At 57.2% G+C, this 18,563-nt stretch overlaps 1 protein-coding gene across 2 annotated transcripts; it reads left to right on the top strand.

Moving 5' to 3' along the window:
- Positions 1 to 24: 24 nt before the first annotated feature.
- CUL7 (cullin 7) lies at positions 25 to 14,584 on the top strand. 2 transcript variants are annotated; one of them, XM_081246408.1, is made up of 26 exons: positions 25 to 507; positions 1,344 to 1,733; positions 2,364 to 2,515; positions 2,656 to 3,153; positions 3,685 to 3,823; positions 3,921 to 4,117; positions 4,388 to 4,616; positions 5,169 to 5,406; positions 5,493 to 5,598; positions 6,819 to 7,046; positions 7,323 to 7,413; positions 7,517 to 7,688; positions 7,862 to 7,967; positions 8,271 to 8,366; positions 8,501 to 8,676; positions 8,799 to 8,932; positions 9,273 to 9,455; positions 9,715 to 9,821; positions 9,922 to 10,104; positions 11,665 to 11,825; positions 11,989 to 12,205; positions 12,320 to 12,611; positions 13,289 to 13,434; positions 13,551 to 13,677; positions 13,767 to 13,972; positions 14,196 to 14,584. In XM_081246408.1, exons 2-26 carry the CDS (start codon positions 1,352 to 1,354, stop codon positions 14,517 to 14,519), a joined length of 4,890 nt encoding a protein of 1,629 aa, XP_081102534.1. In that variant the 5' UTR covers positions 25 to 507; positions 1,344 to 1,351; the 3' UTR covers positions 14,520 to 14,584. The 2 variants fall into 2 exon arrangements, with proteins under 2 accessions (XP_081102534.1, XP_081102533.1); XM_081246407.1 differs by having other exon boundaries at positions 1,344 to 1,931.
- The last annotated feature ends 3,979 nt before the right edge of the window (positions 14,585 to 18,563 follow it).

The following is an 18,563-nucleotide window of genomic DNA, read 5'->3' as shown; positions in this document are numbered from 1 at the left end:
CTGATTTCGGGAAGCGGGGAAGGCGCTTCCGGTGACAGGAGGAGGGGGACGGAAAGGAAGAGGAAAGGGCGGAGGAGGAGGTGCCGCGCGTCGCCGAGGTGGCACCGGCGGCTCCGCCCCGGCGCTCTCCCAGGGCCCCTAGCTTTCCGCTGGGCCTGGCGGAAATGAGCGGCGGCTCCGGGCGGGCGGGCGACGGGCCCCCAGAGCTAGGCGGGCGGCGCCGCTGGTTGGGGATAGGCCCCGCCCTGCCAGGCTCCGGAGGCCGCAGACCTGCGCGCAGGCCGGGAGCTGGCAGCGCCACGCCCCCAGGGCGTTCGATCCCGCGCGCCACGCCCCCTGCGACCGCCTGTCCTGCGGAAACACGCCCCCTCCCGCCTCTCCGCCTCGACCCCTTCGGGGGGCCCAGGCGGGGCCCAAATCTCTGCCAGCGCCGCCGCCATAACCTGCGCCGCGTCCTTAGCTCGGCGAAGGACAGGCCTCACGCCGGGACCCCCATCGACTTCTGAGGTGGCCACAGCCCCGCCGCGGCCCCCCGCCCCGAGCCCGGGTTTTCCTCCGCCCACTCGCCCACCGGGCCTCGCGCCCCCGATTCCGCCGCGCCTCGGGATTCTTGTTTATCTGGCCTAGCCCCCTCCCCCGCACCTTGCCGCGCGCCCCTGGCTTCTCCTGTCTTCGACCCCGGTCCTACAAGCCTCGCGCCCCTCACCCATCGGGTCTCCTGTGCACCCTGTTCGGGGCCTCACGTCGCCCCCACTGGCCTTGCTGCTTAAGCGCCTCCAATCTTGGGCGCCTCCAGCCTACCAGCCCCTTCTCCCAGCCCGTCGCGCCCTGCGCCCTCACTCCACACCAGGTCTCCTGGTCTTTTGCCCTTGCAGACTCACTCTCCGATGCTTCAATCATTGGAGCTATCACCCCTTCCCATATTCACTCGGGGTCTCGATCCCAACTCCCCAAAACACACACCCCTCTGGGCTTCGCATACCCCCTTCTCAGGTCTGCTGCCGCCTGTCCCTGGGCCCTGGGATTCACTTTAATTCTAAGGCTGCCCTGCCTCCACTGTCCCCTTTCCTCTGCTCCAAACCAACTCGCTCCATGCTGCATGCAGGGCCTTGGACCCTCCTTTTAGCCCCCGACTTTTGAGTTCTTTCAGAACAAACACCCCAGTGTTCCTCTGCTTAGGCCTGGCCCCACCCAGCATGCAGCAGGCAACTCCTGGGCCCTGCTTTACCCCACCCAGCCCGACAGCTGTTGTCACATTTGCTGTCCCCACTTCTGGGTGTCCTTGATTTTCTGACCTCCCATCTCACTCTAGCTTGCCTATTCTCTTTTCCTTGTGTTGCCAGGTGCCAGGATGGTGGGGGAGCTCCGCTACAGGGAATTCAGGGTGCCCCTGGGGCCCGGCTTGCACGCCTATCCTGATGAGCTGATACGCCAGCGAGTGGGCCATGATGGGCATCCTGAGTACCAGATCCGCTGGCTCATCCTCCGGCGTGGGGATGACGGGGAAGGGGGTTCTAACCAAGTGGACTGCAAGGCTGAGCACATCCTGCTATGGATGTCCAATGACGAGATCTATGCCAACTGCCACAAGATGCTGGGCGAAGATGGCCAGGTCATCGGGCCCTCCCAGGAGACAGCAGGGGAGGCTGGAGCCCTGGACAAATCTGTGCTGGGGGAGATGGAAACCGATGTGAAGTCTCTGATTCAGAGGGCCCTTCGGCAGCTGGAGGAATGTGAGGGCACCATTCCTCCCGCCCCGCTGCTTCACACTGTCCATGTGCTCAGCGCCTATGCCAGCATTGAGCCCCTCACGGGGGTCTTCAAAGACCCAAGGGTCCTGGACTTGCTCATGCACATGCTCAGTAGTCCCGATTATCAAATTCGCTGGAGCGCAGGCCGGATGATACAAGCCCTGGCTTCCCATGATGCTGGTGAGGGGCAGTGTGGGGAGGAAAGGGGAGCAGGAGAGGGACTGGGTCAGCTTAGCGTCTCACAGGTCCCTGTGACAGAAGCCTCTGATCTCATCAGTACGTAAATGATTCTGTTGCCCTTGTCTTAGGATTGGAAGAAAAGGAGGTGGGAAGGTGAGTGTGGGCATCTCGGCAGAAAGGGGAGACTGAATCCTCAAGAACTTCCTGTTAACTGCCTTTCTATGCAGAGGAAGAGTTTAGACTATTAGACTATTGCATATGAGACAGTAATAGGATAGGATAAGATAGTAAGTTTTGGCTTTTGAAGCAAATCAGCAAATCATGTCATTCTTAGTGTGTGGCAGCAGAAGGAGTGAGAGATAGAGCGTCTAAGAGAGATGCCTGGGAAGGGCAAGGTTAGGGAGCTGTTACTGATTGGGGTGTGGGTTACAGGGACCCGGACCCAGATCCTTCTGTCACTGAGCCAGCAGGAGGCCATTGAGAAACACCTGGATTTTGACAGCCGCTGTGCTCTGCTGGCACTGTTTGCACAGGCCACGCTCTCTGAACATCCCATGTCTTTCGAGGGCATTCAGCTGCCACAGGTATTCTATGGAGAGTGTTGGGAGGGAGCTGTGGACAAAATCTAGGGATCGGGCCTTTGCACCTGTCCACAGAGGACAGTGTGGAGAGAGGCACTGAAGCTGGAGCAAAGGGGACATAGGCCAAAGATTGTGTCCTACAGGTCCCAGGAAGGCTGCTCTTCTCCCTGGTGAAGCGCTATCTGCACGTCACCTCCCTCCTGGATCAGTTGAATGACAGTGCTGTGGAACCAGGAGCCCAGAGCTCCACTCCCGAGGAGTTGAGTGGGGAGAGGGGTCGGCTGGAGCTGGAGTTCAGCATGGCCATGGGCACCCTGATCTCGGAGCTGGTACAGGCCATGCGCTGGGACTGGGCCTCGGGCAGACAGGGGCCCGCGGCACGACCCTCCTGTTCCATCTTCCAGCCCCAGCTGGCAGATGCAGGCCCAGGGCACCCACCCGCCCAGGCCCTGCCCTCCCTTAGGAGGTCAAGGCGGTTTCGCCCTCGCTCCGAGTTCGCAAGTGGCAATACCTATGCCTTGTACGTGCGGGACGCGCTGCAGCCGGGCATGCGAGTGCGGATGCTGGACGATTACGAGGAGATCAGTGCCGGGGACGAGGGCGAGTTCCGGCAGAGCAACGATGGCGTGCCCCCTGTGCAGGTGAGCAAGAGCGCGGGGGCGGGCCACCGTTGGGGGTCTGTCTTGGGTGGGGCATAGCTGGGGCTTCAAGGTGGGGCCTCTGGCAGGCCACTCAAAGTGAAAACCCTCAGTAAGCTGGGTACGGTAAAAGGGGGTCAGCAATTGAGAGGGGAGCCATTTGGAGGGCTGAGAAAATCTGCCTTTAGGAGACTGAGGTCAGGAGGACTCACTCCCAGGAACAAGACTGATACGGCAAGACCATCCCAAAGGTCAAGTTCAGGAAGACAGTGTGGTTAAGGCCAGGAGGAAGTATGGGGCATAAGCCACCAAGGATAGGTGAGGGGAGAGAGCCCGTTCCCGTTTGGGGAAGGCATCCTTTGTGTGCGTGTACGTGTTCTCCATATACCACAGGTTTTGCTCTTTAGAGGGTTTTTCCAAACCTGGCCAGGTGGTCACCCTGAGGGCTGTGAGGCCTGTGTGTCCTCAGCATCGGGCCACAGCCGGTCATTAGGTGAGCTCTCTTCCCCTTCCCTCTTTTCCCATATCCCCCAGGTGTTGTGGGAGTCAACAGGCCGCACCTATTGGGTACACTGGCACATGCTTGAGATTCTGGGCTTTGAGGAAGACATCGAAGACGTGGTTGAGGCTGATGAGTACCAGGGGGCAGCGGTCAGTGGAGCTGTGGGTGTAGGTGAGCCCAGAGGGGAAGCAGGGGTCAGCTCTGTGCAGAGGAGCGGTGGTCTAGCTGGGCGGGCAGTGACGTCCCTGTGCCCCTCTCCTTTCCACAGCCCTGCCCTCCTGGCGGTGGAAGCCCATGGCAGAGCTCTACGCCGTGCCCTGCGTGCTGCCTGAGGATGAGGACGCTGAGGAGAGTGAACACCTGAGCCAGGCCGAGTGGTGGGAGCTCCTCTTCTTCATCAAGAAGCTGGATGGACCCGACCATCAGGAGGTTCTCCAGATCCTCCAGGAGAACCTGGATGGGGAGGTAGAGCCGCCCAGAGACACACAGAGGTTGGAGGGCTGGACTGTGACACAGCATTTGGAAGGCTCAGGATGGGAAGTGGAGGGTGATAGCGTAAGGCTGCAGGGGAGGGGTCTAGGATGTTCGGAGATGTTGGCGAGCTGTTTGGGAGGACACCCCATGAGAGATTTGGGATGGAGAAGGCGTGTGCAGAACTCCCTTCCCCTGGCAAGTGCCTCTGGAGCCTCTGCGCCGGCAGAGCCGCCTGCAGTGAGAGCTTCTCCCCGATGACAGATTCTGGATGACGAGATCCTGGCTGAGCTGGCCATGCCCACGGAGTTGGCCCAGGACCTGCTGCTGGCTCTGCCACAGCGACTCGATGACAGTGCTCTCAGGGACCTGCTCAACTGCCATGTCTACAGGAAATACGGGCCCGAGGCCCTGACAGGGCAGCTGGCCTACCCATCCCTGCTGGAAGCCCAGACCCAGCCTCAGGAATCAGCAGATGCAGCCAGAGTCGAAGGTGGGTTGCCAAACAGACAGCAGCTCTGCACACTGGCCTCTGGGAGGGCATTAGCCCAAGAGAGATGTCTGTGCTGGTTTTTGTGCAATCCTCTCTGGAAGAGATGGCACTTTAGGAAGAATCTGAAATTTCGAGATAAGCAGTGAATGGAGAAGCAGACATCATCCTCCCTCCAAAGTATGAAGGAGTGTCAAGTTAGAACATTGCAAGAAATTTGAAACCTTGAAAGCCCTCACATTGAATTTTTTCTGTTGTAGAGAAAAACAGATTATTGCATGCTTCCAGATACAGGGAAATGTTCTGCTATTTGCAGATAGGAAGCTCCTTTGCTATTTTAAGAATACAAAATAAAAAGTTTGTCATGAAGCTGTCTTAAAAGTACATTAAGAGATGCTATGAGATCCCCAAAACCTGGCGTTCAGGGGGAAAAAAATTAAAAATATTTTTAGGAGAAATGAGGAAACAAGAGTTGAGAGTTATGAATGTCTCTCCTTTTATGATCTTTCACGTCACTAACGATGGCCAACTCTTGTGACTTCCCCTTTCCTATAGCAAAAGAAGCCCCGACTCAGTGCCCCAACACTCCCCTGCAGCATCTGGTGGAGGGTTACGGTCTGGCTGGGAAAATCTTCCTGGATCTGGAGCAAGCTCTCAGCTCAGAGGGGCCCCGTGGGAGCGAGGTCAAGCCACTCCTGCTGCAACTGCAGCGGCAGCCCCAGCCCTTCCTCGCACTGATGCGGAGCCTCGACACTCCTGTGGCCAACAAGGCCCTGCACCTGGCTGTTCTGAGGTGAGGGGGTGGTGAGGGGCGGGGCTGGGCAGAGGGGTCTCCGAGGCAGGCTGCACATCTCTCTCCTACTGCCCTCTGCTCCCCAGAATCCTGATGCGGCTGGTGGACTTTCCTGAGGCATTGCTGCTCCCCTGGCATGAGGCCATGGACGCCTGCATGGCCTGCCTGCGGTCCCCAGACACTGACCGAGAGGTACCCCTGCCCTGCCCTGGGGAGATGCTGAGAGGGGGAGGACGCCAGGCAGCTTCTGGCAAGGCAGACCCCCTGGGCGGGGCTTGAGAGGGCACCATGGAGCCTTTGTGCTCTTGGTTTGGGTTTCGTTTTTTTTTTTTTTTTTTTTTTTTTTGCTGTACGCGGGCCTCTCACTGCTGTGGCCTCTCCCGTTGCGGAGCACAGGCTCCGGACACACAGGCTCCGCGGCCATGGCTCGCGGGCCCAGCCGCTGCGCGGCATGTGGGATCCTCCGGGATAGGGGCACGAACCCGTGTCCCCTGCATCGGCAGGCGGACTCTCAACCACTGCGCCACCAGGGAAGCCCTGGGTTTCGTTTTTAAAATTGAATTGTATTTTAAAAAATAGATCGTACGTTCACACAGTTCACAAATCAAAACAATATAACAAGGTAGAAGCAAAATTCTCACTCCCACCTGAGTCCCTGTCCTCCCAATGCCACCCACATGCCCCTTATTGGTAACCATTTGTATTAATTTATGTATCTTTCCTGTATTTCATTATGCAGATATAACCCAAATGTGTGATCTTATTTGCCATCTCCTTTGTTACGTAAAGGATGATATCTATATTACATTAAGAGCCTCAGTGGCTCCTGTTTGGCTGGGCCTGTGAAGGAAAGGGGGGTGAAGAAGGCAGAGGGGACCATCACATCCGAGTCCCCTGCCACAGAGCACTCCTGGGCACAGAAGGCTTGGGAAGCAGTCAGAGAACTAGGGTCATGGAGGCAGCGGGTGTCTGCAGCACACACCTTTGGCAGCTACCCAGATTTTAGCTCTGTGGTGGACTTACTGAGTGTCCACACATACATCCGGTCCCTCTCGGCCCCCTCTTTGCTGTCAGGTGTCTGTGCTTGGGGGCTGAGCATCTCATAACACAGCGGTTTCTTGGGACAGCTGGGCCTGAAAGGAAACAACCGGGAATGCCCCCTGCGCCTATTGCCAGCGTAATCAGTAGTCAAGAACCCCAGGGTCCAGGACACCTCTTGGCTTTTCCATTGCGGTTTGTTTGGTTCTCTAATTCCACCAAGCCCTCATGTCTCCTCATCCTTGTCTTTTTACTTCCTCACTCTGTTAACTGCAGTAGCCCTGGCACCCAGCACACAGTACGTGTGTAGTCAGTACTACTGAAGACGCTTGTGGTCTGTCCCCTTTATTCACCTCCCCCTGCCTCCTTCCCAGGTGCTCCAGGAGCTGATCCTCTTCCTGCACCACCTGGCCTCAGTGAGCAGGGACTATGCTGTGGTGCTGAATCAGCTGGGAGCCCGGGATGCCATCTCCAAAGCCCTGGAAAAGCACCTGGGAAAGCTGGAGCTGGCTCAGGAGCTGCGGGACATGGTGTTCAAGTGTGAGAAGCATGCGCACCTCTACCGGAAACTCACCACCAACATCCTGGGAGGCTGTATCCAGGTCAGGAGGAAGGGCAGGGGGAAGCCTTTGGGTTCACAGCTGAGTAAGAGTATGAAACCCAAGCAGTGGCAGGGGAAGGGGGTGTGTTCCTGAAGTTGGAAGGCAGGTGAATCTAGTGAACCTGGGGGCGTTTGTCCCTGGCCCCGCTTTCCCAGCTGGTCCTGCTCTGCCAGTGTTACGGAGTTAGTCCCGCTGCTCCTGGGGTTTTTCCTCCACGTGTGTTTCCATGTTCCTGCCCCCTCCCCGCACCCCTTCTCTCCGATGTCCGGGCTGCAGATGGTGCTGGGCCAGATCGAAGACCACAGACGAACGCACCGCCCCATCAACATCCCCTTCTTTGACGTGTTCCTCAGATACCTGTGCCAGGGTTCGTGCCTGTCCCCCCATCACCCCGCGTCCCCACACCTCCGTGTGTTTTCCCTCCACACCTGCCAGGGCTGTGACCGCCACCCCTTCCCGCCTGCCCGCAGGCTCCAGCGTGGAGGTGAAGGAGGACAAGTGCTGGGAGAAGGTGGAGGTGTCCTCCAACCCGCACCGGGCCAGCAAGCTGACGGACCGCAACCCCAAGACCTACTGGGAGTCCAGTGGCAGCGCCGGCTCCCACTACATCACCCTACACATGCACCAGGGCGTCCTCGTCAGGTAACGCGCTCCATGCCTGTGCCTAGACACACACCCACGCTGTCCCGTGACTTCCCTGCCGTTTGTCTTGGGGAAGCACCCACACCCCCCTGAAGGTGACCAGAGTCCCCTCAGCTGTGTCTGTGAGGACACGACTGGATCGGTTCCAATTGGTCCCTCTGCCCCGCTCCTAGGCAGCTGGCTCTGCTGGTGGCTGGCGAAGACTCAAGCTACATGCCGGCCAGGGTGGTGGTGTTCGGGGGCGACAGCGCCACCTCCCTTAACACGGAACTCAACTCGGTAGGGACCCCTGTGCCGTTAGGCCACCCCTCAAGGGATCCACCCTCCTGCCCAGACCCCTAAATGCCTACATTCTTCCCTGCTTTGAGCCCCATAGTAGATGAAGTCCATCCCTGTGCCCGCGTGACAGCACCAGGCCCTGAGCAGTGAGGGTGGCATCAGGACCCCTCGGTCAGGACCCCGCACGCCCCAGGGCTGGGGGAGGGAGGGACACAGCAGGCAACGGGAGCAGACGGGGGTTCTTTCAGCACTCCCATCCACGCGTGTGACAGCGCTCTCTGCCTGCCACCCCCTTGCCACCAGGTGAACGTGATGCCATCTGCCAGCCGGGTGGTCCTCCTGGAGAACCTGAACCGCTTCTGGCCAGTCATCCAGATCCGCATAAAGCGCTGCCAGCAGGTGGGGCCGGGGGAGGGGGGCAGCCACGGGCAGGAGGCTCTGTGGCCCGTAACCGTTGCAGATCTTGGGCCACCTCTCCAGCGCCTCCTGAGGAGGGTATGGGGCCGGCGGAAATGGGCCTTTGCACATTGCAGGGCGGCATCGACACGCGCATTCGGGGATTAGAGGTCCTGGGCCCCAAGCCCACGTTCTGGCCGGTGTTCCGGGAGCAGCTGTGTCGCCACACACGCCTCTTCTACATGGTCAGGGCGCAGGCTTGGAGCCAGGACATCGCGGAGGACCGCAGGAGCCTCCTGCACCTGAGCTCTAGGTGTGTGGGAGTGCGTGTGTACCTGTGTGCGTGAGAGGGGTAGCTGGCAATCTTAGGCTGGTGGACACAGGAGTCACTTAGGCTCCAGCCCCCAACACCTTCCTCCCCACTCTTCTCCCCAGACTCAACGGGGCTCTACGTCAGGAGCAGAATTTTGCTGATCGCTTCCTCCCAGACAGTGAAGCTGCCCGAGCACTGGGCAAGACCTGCTGGGAGGCCCTGGTCAGCCCCCTGGTGCAGAACATCACCTCCCCCGGTAACTGTCCCTGCCCCTGGCCCCTTTACTATCCCGTTGCTCGGCCCTGCTCATCAGCCCCTTCTTGCTCTGGCCTAGAGCCACCTGGGTTATGCTCTTGGCCCTGTGGATACCTGCGTTCATTCAGTACCCCCAAGCTCCCTTTTCACAGCCCAGGGGCCGCCTCCTTCCTCCTGTCTCCTGGCTGCCTGCTGACACCACATGGTCAGGAGGGACCTTGCTACCTCCCTTGCCATATCGTCCTGTCCTGCTGCTCTTTCTTGGCACTCCTGTCCAGCCCAGCTTCCCCACTGCCCTTGGAGACATGCCCTGCCTTGGCTTGTTTTTCCCCTGCCTCCAGATGAGGATGGGGTCAGCCCCCTGGGCTGGTTGCTGGACCAGTACCTGGAGTGTCGGGAGGCTGCCCACAACCCGCAGAGCCGCGCAGCAGCTTTCTCCTCACGGGTGCGCCGCCTCACCCACCTGCTGGTGCACGTGGAGCCCTGCGAGGCAGCCCCTCCAGTGGTGGCCGCTCCTCGGCCCAGTGAGTGCTGGGGTCTCAGGCGGGAGCTCGGTTGGGGGCCTTCCCTCCCCCAACTTACATACTACAGGCGTCTGTCCCTCCTCACCACCCCTCCCTGCATGCTCAGCCTGTTCATCTTCTGGTTTGTGTCACCCCCACCTGGGAGCATCATTTTGGGTGGCAGAATGTCAGGAGAGAACCCCAGGCTCACCCTCGAATGGGGACCCAGGAGCTGAGGGCTGCCACCGCCTTGCCTCCGCCCCTTCCCCTGTCTCCACAGAGGGCAGAAACAGAAGCCATGACTGGAGCTCCCTGGCCACCCGGGGGCTTCCTAGCAGCATCATGAGAAACCTGACCCGCTGCTGGCGGGCAGTGGTGGAGGAGCAGGTGGGCAGGAGCGGCGGAGGGGGTGCGGGGAGGGAGGGCGGAACTGTGCCGGCGGTTTGTTGGGTTGCCCTTCACACTGCCGCCCCTTCCCACCTTCCAGGTCAACAGTTTTCTGACCTCACACTGGCGGGATGATGACTTTGTGCCCCGCTACTGCGAACACTTCAGTAATCTGCAGAAGTCAAGCTCCGAGCTGTTTGGGCCACGGGCAGCCTTCTTGCTGGCGCTGCAGAATGGCTGTGCTGGTGCCCTGCTGAAGCACCCTTTCCTCATAGCTGCCCACGTAAGCCTCCCATCCTCCCCTCCCCTGGGGCCTCTCCCCCTAAACTCTCCCTTCCCCTCCTCAGAATGGCCCACCCTTCCATTCCCACTCAACAAGGAGCATGTACAATACTAATATAGAACCATGTTATCAAAAATTCAAAAAAACAGGAATACCCTGGTGGTCCAGTGGTTAGGACTCTGCGCTTTCACTGCTGTGGGCCCAGGTTCCATCCCTGGTCGGGGAACTAAGATCCCATAAGCCATGCCCACAGCCCCACCCCCCACCCCCGCCCCGCCCCCCGCCAAAAAAAAGGAAGATAAAAGAAAGAAATGACCCACTTTGTACCATCCTAATACATCTCGGCATACTTTCTTCTACTTGGGTGCTTGATTTCATATAGTTTACTCACAAGTAGCTAAAATGCTTTATCCTGTTTTCTTTTGACCCTTAACATGAAAAGCCATTTTCAGTGTTGCTGTTTGTCTTCAAATTTTTGTATAAATTCCATCCAATAGATGTATCGATACTATAATTTACTCCACCATTCCTGTCATTGCACAAATATTTAATAGGCACTTAAAATGTGTCAGGCACTGAGATAAGACCTGAAGATAGACGAAATCCCTTCCCTCAAAGTTTACAGTCTCCTAGAGAAGATGCACAGTTAAGCAGAGTGCCCTGGTCAGCAGAGAACAGCGAAGTGGGAACCAGAAGCATGGCTGTAACAACGTGATGTGACCATCTTTGTGCACAGAACTTACAGGAATACCTCCTTTTATTGCTCTTCGCTTTATTGTGCTTTGCAAATAATGCATTTTTTTGCAAATTGAAGGTTTGTGGCAACCCTGTGTTGTCAGGTGATGGTCAGCATTTCTTAGCAATAAAGTATTGTTTAATTAAGGTATGTACACTGTTTTTTAGGCATCCTGCTATTGCGCACTTAATACACTATGGTATAACGTAAACATCCTTTTGTATGCGCTGGGAAACCAGAAACTTTGCGTGACGTGCTTTATTGTGGTGGCAAACCCGCCATATCTCTGAGGTGTGCTTGTGTCTCCTTGCATTGAGTTACTATTGTTAGTTTGATTTTAGACATGCTAAATGTGAAAAAAACAGTTTTCGGGGCTTCCCTGGTGGCACAGTGGTTATCTGCCTGCTAATGCAGGGGACATGGGTTCGAGCCCTTGTCTGGGAGGATCCCACGTGCCGCAGAGCAACTAGGCCCGTGAGCCACAACTACTGAGCCTGCGTGTCTGGAGCCTGTGCTCCGCAACGAGAGAGGCCACGATAGTGAGAGGCCCGCGCACCGCGATGAAGAGGGGCCCCGGCTTGCCACAACTAGAGAAAGCCCTTGCACAGAAACGAAGACCCAACACAGCAAAAATAAATTAATTAATAAACTCCTACCCCCAACATCTTCTTTAAAAAAATAAAAAATAAGGGTTTTATAAAATCGCTGACCAGTTGATGAACCTGCTGGCCATTCATATTTCCTTCCTCCGACCCTCCCCCTGTTCCCACTCACCTCCTCCATTCTCTCCTTCATAGTTTTCCTGTGCTCTCCCCACTGCCCAGGTAAGCGAGCAGTTTGCACGGCACATCGACCAGCGGATCCAGGGCAGCCGGATCGGTGGGGCCCGGGGGATGGAGATGCTGGCCCAACTGCAGCGATGCCTGGAAACCGTCCTGATCTTCTCTGGCCTGGAGATAGCCACCACTTTCGAGCATTACTACCAGTGAGTGTGGACCAAGGGAGTGGGAGGTGGGGGGAGGCAGGATGACGGGCAGGGCCAGCCCTCGGGGCTGGGAGGCCGGGGTCCCGGCAGGCTGGAGTCCCGGAGCGGGGGGGCCATGCCAAGCACCCACACTGAGGCTTGGCCTGGGCTGTGCGCGCTGCAGGCACTACATGGCGGACCGTCTCCTGAGCGTGGGCTCGAGCTGGCTGGAGGGGGCCGTGCTGGAGCAGATTGGCCCCTGCTTCCCCAACCGCCTCCCCCAGCAGATGTTGCGGAGCCTGAGCACCTCAGAGGAGCTGCAGCGCCAGTTCCACGTGTACCAGCTCCAGCGGCTTGATCAGGAACTCCTGAAGCTGGAGGACACAGAGAAGAAAATACAGGTGGGCGCTGGGGAAGGGAATTAGCAAGTGGGAGGGTGGGAGGCACAGAGAGAGGCACGGGGCAGACCAGAGGAGCCGCTGGCTTTGGGGCGCCGTGTGTTCCATCGTCTTCAGGTGAGCCACGAGGCCAGCGGCAGGGGGCACGAGAGAGGGACCGGAGAGGAAGCTGAGCTGGAAGCTGGGGCAGCATCGGCGGCCGGCGGGGCGGGAGAGGAGGCGGCGGAGGAGGAGGAGGATGAGAACGAGGACCTTTACTATGAAGGGGCGATGCCAGAAGTGTCTGTGCTCGTCCTGTCACCACGCTGCTGGCCCACTGCCTCCATCTGCCACACGCTCAACCCCAGAACCTGCCTGCCTGCCTACCTGAGGGGCACCTTGAACCGATACTCCAACTTCTACAGCAAGAGTGAGCAGCTGGCCGAGAGAACTGGGGGCTGGGACACCGGGAAAGAACCTGGGCTTGGGGGTGGCCCCTGGGGCTGGCAGCCTTCACGGGGTAGATCTGAGGAAAAGGGCAGGAGCTTAGGTTTGGGGTGGGGCTACAGGTGCCAGATCCCCAGCCTGTTGTCTTTTCTGTCTTTAAAATAAGACCCAAGACTCCCTTTCTGGGTGGTGGGGAGGATGGAGGCAGGAGGCACCTGAGACCACCAGAGAGTGGTGGGTGTTTCGTTCCTGGTCAGTCATTGTAACCTAATCTCCCCAGTGGGGGCTGATCCTGGGCTGGGCAGCGACAAAGGAGGGGGTGGTGAGACTTAGACCCTGCCCTCAGGGAGCTCCTACACTACTGGGGGAGACGTTTCCAGTTTGATGAGAGCCCCAGTCCTTCCTCACTTCATGGTTTTGTCTCCCTTAAAAATTGGGGAACTCCTCGAAGGCACTGATCACAGCCTGCCTGGCACAGGGTGGGCTCTCCTTACCCAGGAGGCAGACACAGAGAGGGCTGAGCTCTGGAAGCTCAGACCAGGAACCACAGTGTCCGGAAACACTGGGCCCCAGACTCTGCAGCGATTAACGGGGACAAAGCTCCACCGATGGTGCGTCCTCACCAGCCCCCCTGACTCCCTCCTCCTCCCTGACACTCAGGTCAGAGCTACCCTGCCCTAGAGCAGGCCCCGCAGAGGCGACTGCAGTGGACATGGCTGGGCCGGGCTGAACTGCAGTTTGGGGACCAGACGCTGCATGTGTCCACCGTGCAGATGTGGCTGCTGCTGCATCTCAATGAGCTGAAGGTGGCCCAGCCCCTCACGCCTCCCTGCTCTCTCCCACCTGTCCCTCCTTTTCCTTCCCTCCACCCTCTCTGCTCCACCTCCTGGGGAGGCCCTGATGCTTCCCTCCTCTTCCTAAGGCGGTCTCCATGGAGAGTCTGCTGGCGCTCTCCGGGCTCTCTCCAGACATGCTGAATCAGGCAGTTGGGCCCCTTACCTCTTCAAGGGGCCCCCTGGACCTTCACGAGACAAAGGATGCCCCAGGAGGTCTGTACTTAGGGCCCCGGGGCCTCTGCCCTGAGCTGGGGCCAGCCTCCTCGAGGGCCCCCCCACCAAGTGACCAGCGCTTATTTCAGGGGTGCTCAAGATTCGAGATGGTAGCGAGGAACCCAGGCCTCGGAGGGGCAACGTGTGGCTCATCCCAGCTCAGACATACCTGAAAGCTGAGGACGAAGAGGGCCGGAACTTGGAGAAGAGACGGAACCTTCTCAACTGCCTCATTCTCCGAATCCTCAAGGCCCACGGGGACGAGGGCCTGCACATTGACCAGCTTGTCTGCCGGGTAGGCGGGGGTGGGCGTTGGGTGAGGAGGCTTTGCCGGGGGCAGGGGGCAGTCCACAGGAGGATGGATCCACATTTGAAGTCTCTGGCTCACTGTAGAGCCTGTAGTGGGTGAGGAGTGGGGCTGGGGTGCCCCTCATGGCCTCGCTGTTCTGGGGCTGAGAGCTAGAGGTGCAGTAAGCTGGGCGTCTTACATATCGTTTCCCCTCCCCGCTCCATACCAGGTGCTGGAGGCTTGGCAGAAGGGCCCGTGTCCTTCCAGGGGCTTGGTCAGCAGCCTTGGCAGGGGGTCCACCTGCAGCAGTGCTGATGTCCTCTCCTGTGTCTTGCACCTCCTGGGCAAGGGCACAGTGAGACGCCAGGATGACCGGCCCCAGATGCTGTCCTATGCAGTCCCCGTGACTGTGATGGAGCCTCACACCGAGTCCCTGAACCCCGGCTCCTCGGGCCCAAACCCACCCCTCACCTTCCACACCCTGCAGATTCGCTCCCGCGGCGTGCCCTATGCCTCCTGCACAAGCACCCAGAGCTTCTCTACCTTCCGGTAGCCCTGGAGACGGGCTCAGGGTTATGTAGGGCAGCGCTTTCTACAGAATAAAATGCAGCAGTTTGATTACTTGGCCTGTGTGGTGACTGCTAGGGAGCTGACAGGGGCAGGGGCTTTCCTGGCTGAAAGGGGAGAAGAGCCCTCCACTCTGAGGCAGTCTCATGCTGTGCCAGGAGTCTCTCTTCGGGTGAGGATGGCAGGCTGGGGAGAGGGGTAGAGGGAGTCAGGTGTGACTGAGCATCCCCCTCCTGGCCGGGGGATTAAGTGGACTCCGGGGATGGGTCTTCTCGGAGGGTATGTGGTCAGAAGTGCTTTCACCTTGGCAGGGTCGAGATTCGAGTCCATCTTGCCATGCGCTGGATGGCTTGCAACTTCTGCAGATCATCCAGCAGGGCTCCATTTCACTTGTTTGTGGAATTGGACAGTCACTGTGGGACTCGTGTGGGAGCCTTTGACACGGTGAAGGCTTTGCCACCAAGTCCCTCTTCTGGCCACCACGCTCAGAAGTGTGCACAGCGCTGTCCCGAGGTAAGGCTGACAAGGGGACGGTGAGGTAAAGGACCCTTGCGGCCGCTACAGGCACCCAGGACCTTAATGTGTTCCCCACGGACGCTCTAGGGTCTGGGTTAGAAGCCGACCTAGAAGGATCTGCAGCTCCCACGGGCTCCTCCTCTTTGCCCCTCTCTACTCCCCTGCCTCTGCCCACCTCTGGCTGTGCAGAGCTGCACACTGTCGCCAGAGTTGGACCCCAGCTAGCTCCAGAGGCAGGCCTGTTGCTCTGTGCTGATTGGCCCCCCTGGCCCCACCCACACTGAGGCAGGGCAGGTCAGGCTAGGGGACCCGGTGCCAGGGGTGGAGCTGTGTGTCTGGGCAGGGCCCTTAGCGCAGGAGGGAAGGAGTGACCCAGGCGTCCTGAATCCATGACTAGGTGACTAGGAAAAAGCTACAGAAGAGTCAGGTGGTGGGAGAGGGCACATTGGCCGTAGCGAACTGGGTGCCACCCAGGACTGACATACGGAATAGATTCTGTAAGGGAAAAAGCGGCCAGGGCTTGGGAGTCAGGATGCCCAGGATGAGGCAACAAAGCAAAGTGTGGTGGCCCTGTGGTGCCGTTGGTGGTTCTCACAGCAGAACCGCCCTGTTGGTCCGTTCTATTCTGAGGCGGCATCAGGCCGGGGCAGCAGTGGGCACACTGGAGCTGCTGCACTTTGTCACTTGGTTGCTCCTCCACCTTTGTGCCAGAGATCATGGCCTGACTCTCTTTCGCTGGCCCAGGCCACGTCCTCCTTTTTGAGCCAGCTCTGTGGGGCCGGCGCCTTTTGCTTCTCTGGGTTCATGCTCTTTATGAGCCTATCCTTTCCCACAGAAACCCAGAGAGCCCCCGGGCTCTGGTAGCCAGGCCAGCATGCACCACATGCGGGGACCAGGTGGGACTTTGTCCCACTGCCACCTCCTGTGCTGCTGCTGCCCCCACGGGCTCTGGTGTGGGCTGAGCTCCAGGCCGCTAGTCGCATCCACGGCATTCGCTCAACCCCTTATTCATCCCACTCAGTCACCCTGCCCCGAAGTCTCCCACAGGGTACCCATCTGCTCATCTGCAATGGACAAACCTCCAACAGTCCTTAAAGGAAGAGCACACCAGCCATGACGCCAAAACCCTGCACATTCCTGTCTGCAGTCCAGCTCCTACATTGCCCATTGTCCTCCACACACAGTCTAACCCCACTTTGATCTGCCTGATCTGGTACCCAAATCCAGCCACCCAGGCGAGCAGTCCTGATTACCCTTCTCTCACCAGCACCAGTAAAGATCTGAGCCTCCTTCCCTGCCCTCAGGACTTTCCATCTCTACAGGGCAAACACTTCCTGGCTGACTCAGGGGATGAAAGTTTGCTTCCCTGATCCCCGTATGAGACCATCCTCACAGCCTCAATTCCGTATATCCCTTTAGCTGGTTTGCACACCAAGGACCACATAATGATCCCATTTATATGAAATGTCCCCAAATCGGCACATCTAGAGACGGAATGTGGTTTAGTGGTTGCCTAGAGTTGGGGGGATTGGGAAGAACTGAGGAGTGACTGCTAGAAGGTACCAGGTTTCTTTCTGAGGTGTCACCAATGTTACAACATTGTGGTGATGGTCACACAATTCTGTGAATACACTAAAAACCACCGAATTGTACACGTTAAATGGATACACTGTATGGTATGTGAATGATATCTCAACAAAGCTTTTAACAGTAAAAACCAAAACCAACCAGACCAACCCACAGCTGAAGCTCAGAGCTCTCCATCTCCTCTGGCTCCTCGTTGAAGGGCAAAAGTAGCAGTTTGGAGGCTTGGGGACCAATACAGCCGTGTGGTGGACATACATTACGGTTTCTTGACTGCCCTTCACCTGAACCCCCTTCTTGTGCTTAGAAACTCCCTACCACAAACCTAGGGAGAAGGCAGAGCCCACCTCCCACCATATGAAAGACCAGACACTTGGCTTTCCCAGCATCGCCTTTGCAGCCAGGTGACTCGACGCCTCTGCCAGGAACGCCTCAGTCTAGAGCAGAGCAGGGGGAAGTGGGGCACCTCTGGTGTCGGCACTGACATCTTCACGTCAACACTGGTTCCCAGGTAGGACTTACAGTGCTTTTAACTGCTCTATCCCCCACTCCTTTTTTGGAGCTTCTCTCCAGCCTTCTTAGTGTTTCTGTGAGCCCAGTAGTTCAATAGTCTATTTCTGCTTTTATCAGCCAGAATCGGTCTTTTGGCTTTAAACTAGGATTGACACACGTGACACTGGGGACCCTGTAGCACTGGCTCCCTCCCTCCCCCTGGGACAGGCGAACTATCCTGGTAGCTAGAGCCCTCATCTAACAATCATTGGGAGAAGCGCATTTTATGCATTTCTGTCATCAGAACTATATCTTTTCCCCCATCCCAGAAGCATCAAGCAATAACAGATGTCTTAACTTCTAATTCTACCTCTTCCTTTCCCTTACAGCTGCTTTTTATTTTTTAAATTATTACTTTTTTGGCTGCGCCACACAGCACACAGGATTTTAGTTCCCCGACCAGAGGGCCCCCTGCAGTGGAAGCTGGGTCCTAAACATTGGACTGCCAGGGAATTCCCTATAGCTGCTTTTTAGATGTTAATCTTTCTAATGTTCTGTAGTTTTTGTGATTTATCTAGGTCCCCAACCCCACCGTCTGTGATTAACTGGTGTTCCTGATTCTTAGGGTTCATAAATTATCAATTATAATTCTCATCCCCTTTAACATACTCTCTCCTTCTGGAGCTCTGATTTGTCTCACATCTCCTCACTCTGTCCTCCGTGTTGTTTAACCTCTTTTCCTCAGTTTCCATTTCTCTCTATCCCTGGGCTCCATCTGTGTAACTTCACATCTACTGCCAGTTCATTCTCCTTCTAGGTGTGTCTAATCTGCAGCTTAACCATAAAGTTTCTAACTTCAAATAGCATATTTTTCATTAAAAATTTTTTTATCAATCTGATCCTTTTTGATAATTTTTTCATCAGTCATAGCTTTAAACGTAAGACATTTTATATTTTGTATTTTATACTTCTAACATCTCAGTCTTTGCTGGTCTGATTCTCTTGCCTGTTGTTCCTAATGACCCTTGCTTATGGGTTTTTTTTTCCCCTTGTTTTCACTGTAAGCTTAGATTCCTTGAAATTTTATCTGAAGGAATTCCTTGGGGCCTGGGTTTAAAGTACAGTCCTAAAGAGAGGAATGCATTTGCTTCTGCCAGGTGCCTAAAGGCACTATCAACCTGAGATCACTTTAAACTGAATTGTCAGCTTGAGGATTTTCCAGTCCACATAGGCAATATGAATTCTCCACCCAAACAGTACTGAGAGCCAGCTGTGCTCACATATTATCTTTTTTTTTTTTGCGGTACGCAGGCCTCTCACTGCTGTGGCCTCTCCCGTTGCGGAGCACAGGCTCCGGACGACACGCAGGCTCAACGGCCATGGCTCACGGGCCCAGCCGCTCTGCGGCATGTGGGATCCTCCCGGACCGGGGCACGAA

Source organism: Mesoplodon bidens, assembly GCF_964165515.1.
Source record: "Mesoplodon bidens genome assembly, chromosome: 10".
Classification (NCBI taxonomy): Eukaryota; Metazoa; Chordata; class Mammalia; order Artiodactyla; family Ziphiidae; genus Mesoplodon; species Mesoplodon bidens.
This window is presented reverse-complemented; position numbering and strand designations above follow the sequence as displayed.

Excerpts from the sequence above, each read along its gene's own strand:
- CUL7 (XM_081246407.1), top strand. The coding sequence starts at position 1,352 with ATGGTGGGGGAGCTCCGCTACAGGGAATTCAGGGTGCCCCTGGGGCCC. Across the intron at positions 1,932-2,363 it reads CCTGGCTTCCCATGATGCTG|GGACCCGGACCCAGATCCTT; the intron begins GTGAGGGGCAGT and ends TGTGGGTTACAG. Across the intron at positions 13,678-13,766 it reads GACAAAGGATGCCCCAGGAG|GGGTGCTCAAGATTCGAGAT; the intron begins GTCTGTACTTAG and ends CGCTTATTTCAG.